The 2,129-nt window shown below is 43.5% G+C and overlaps 1 protein-coding gene across 1 annotated transcript; it reads left to right on the top strand.

Moving 5' to 3' along the window:
• The first annotated feature begins 440 nt into the window (after nt 1–440).
• Nucleotides 441–1,457, top strand: LOC138883027 (uncharacterized). Its single transcript, XM_070163685.1, has 2 exons — nt 441–753; nt 1,120–1,457. The coding sequence occupies exons 1-2, from the start codon at nt 441–443 to the stop codon at nt 1,455–1,457; spliced, it is 651 nt and encodes a 216-aa protein (XP_070019786.1).
• Nucleotides 1,458–2,129: the final 672 nt, after the last annotated feature.

Raw genomic sequence — 2,129 nt, 5'->3', positions numbered from 1 at the left:
CGCCAAAGAACAAGAAGGATGTGATGAGTTTCTTGGGGAGGCTTAACTACATTAGCCGATTCATAGCACAGTCTACAGTTATCTGTGAGCCAATCTTTAAAATGTTGAAGAAGGATGCCGCTACCAGATGGACCAATGACTGCCAAAAAACCTTCGACAGAATCAAGGAATACCTCTCAACACCACTAGTCTTAGTCCCGCCTGAGCTAGGTAAACCCTTATTACTCTACCTTGCAGTGTTAGATGGAGCTTTCGGCTGCGTTCTGGGGCATCACGATGAAACGGGGAGGAAGGATCAAGCCATTTATTATCTCAGTAAGAAGTTCACCCCGTACAATGCCTGGTATTCTCTATTGGAACGCACCTGTTATGCTTTGACTTGGGTAGCTCAAAAGTTGAGACATTACTTCTATGCCTATACTACATATCTCATATCGAGGATGGATCCTTCGAAGTACATCTTACAGAAGCCCATGCCCACTGGCAAGCTAGCCAAGTGGAAAATCCTATTGACTGAGTTCGCCGTTGTATACTTAACTTATAAAGCGGTCAATGGACAAGCACCAGCAGACCACTTTGCTGAAACCCCTCTGGATGGAGAATACGAACCCCTGAAAATATATTTTCCTGATGAAGAGGTATCATTCATAGGAGAAGACATTATAGAATCCAATGAAGGTTGGAGAATGTTCTTTGATGGAGTAACAAACTTCAAAAGAGCTGGCATAGGAGCAGTCCTAGTATCAGAAACCAGTCAGTATTATCCGGTGTCTGCCAAACTCAGGTTCCCCTACACCAATAATATGGCCGAATATGAAACCTGCATCTTAGGGCTCAAAATGGCCACTGACATGAACGTTCAAGAGCTGCTAGTGATTGGAGATTCAGACTTGCTTATACATCAGGTACGAAAAGAATGGGCAACCAAGAACTCCAAGATACTCCCATATCTGCATCAAGTACAGAAATTAAGAAAGAGGTTCATGAAGATGGAATTCCAGCATATCACCAAAATCCAGAATGAGTTCGTCGATGCATTGGCTACCCTTTCATCTATGATACACCATCCGGATAAGAATTTCATTGATCCCATTCCAGTAAAAAACCATGATCAGCCAGCTTATTGTGCCCATGCTGAAGAGGAAGCAGATGGAAAGCCTTGGTTTCATGATATCAAGGAATATTTGGCAAGAAGAGAGTACCCAAAACTTGCAAATCCTGTTCACAAACGCACACTTCGGAGATTGTCCAACAACTTCTTTTACAGCGGAGGAATCTTGTATAGGAGGACTCCTGATTTGGGATTGTTAAGATGTGTTGACGCAAAGGAAGCATCCAAGCTACTAGAGGAAATTCATGCTAGGGCCGGCGGTCCACATAAGAACGGTTTTGACTTAGCAAAGAAGATACTCCGGGCTGGTTACTTTTGGATGACTATGGAGATAGGTTGCATCTAGTATGTCAAGAAATGCCACCACTGTGAGATATATGCAAACATGATAAAGGTACCTCCGAGTCAGTTTCACACAACAAGCTAACCATGGTCGTTCGCCGCCTGGGGGATGGATGTTACTAGACCAATCGAGCATGCTGCTTCCAACGGACACAGGTTTATCCTAGTAGCCCTCGACTATTTCACCAAATGGGTCGAAGCAACATCTTACAAAGCAGTGACTAAGAAAGTCGTGGCAGTGTTTGTCTGCAACCGCATTACTTATCGATTCAGGATTCCAGAGTCAATCATTACTGATAATGGATCCAATATCAACAGCGACTTGATGAAAGCTATGTGCAGAAATTTCAAGATCAGACACAAGAATTCTACAGCCTACAAGGCTCAGATGAATAGAGCTGTAGAAGCCGCCAACAAGAACATCAAGAAGATATTGAGGAAAATGATAGAGAAGCATAAACAGTGGCACGAGAAGTTATCATTAGCTATACTGGGGTATCGCACCACAATCCGCACATCAACCGGGGCAGCCCCCTATATGTTGGTTTACAATACAAATGTTGTCATTCCCGCTGAGGTAGATATTCCTTCCCTAAGGATCATACAAGAAGCCGAGCTCGACGACGCGGAATAGATAAAAGGTTGTTATGAGTAACTAGCCCTCATAGACGGAAAG

The sequence above is a fragment of the Nicotiana sylvestris genome, chromosome 12 (genome assembly GCF_000393655.2).
Source record: "Nicotiana sylvestris chromosome 12, ASM39365v2, whole genome shotgun sequence".
Lineage (NCBI taxonomy): Eukaryota > Viridiplantae > Streptophyta > Magnoliopsida > Solanales > Solanaceae > Nicotiana > Nicotiana sylvestris.
This window is presented reverse-complemented; position numbering and strand designations above follow the sequence as displayed.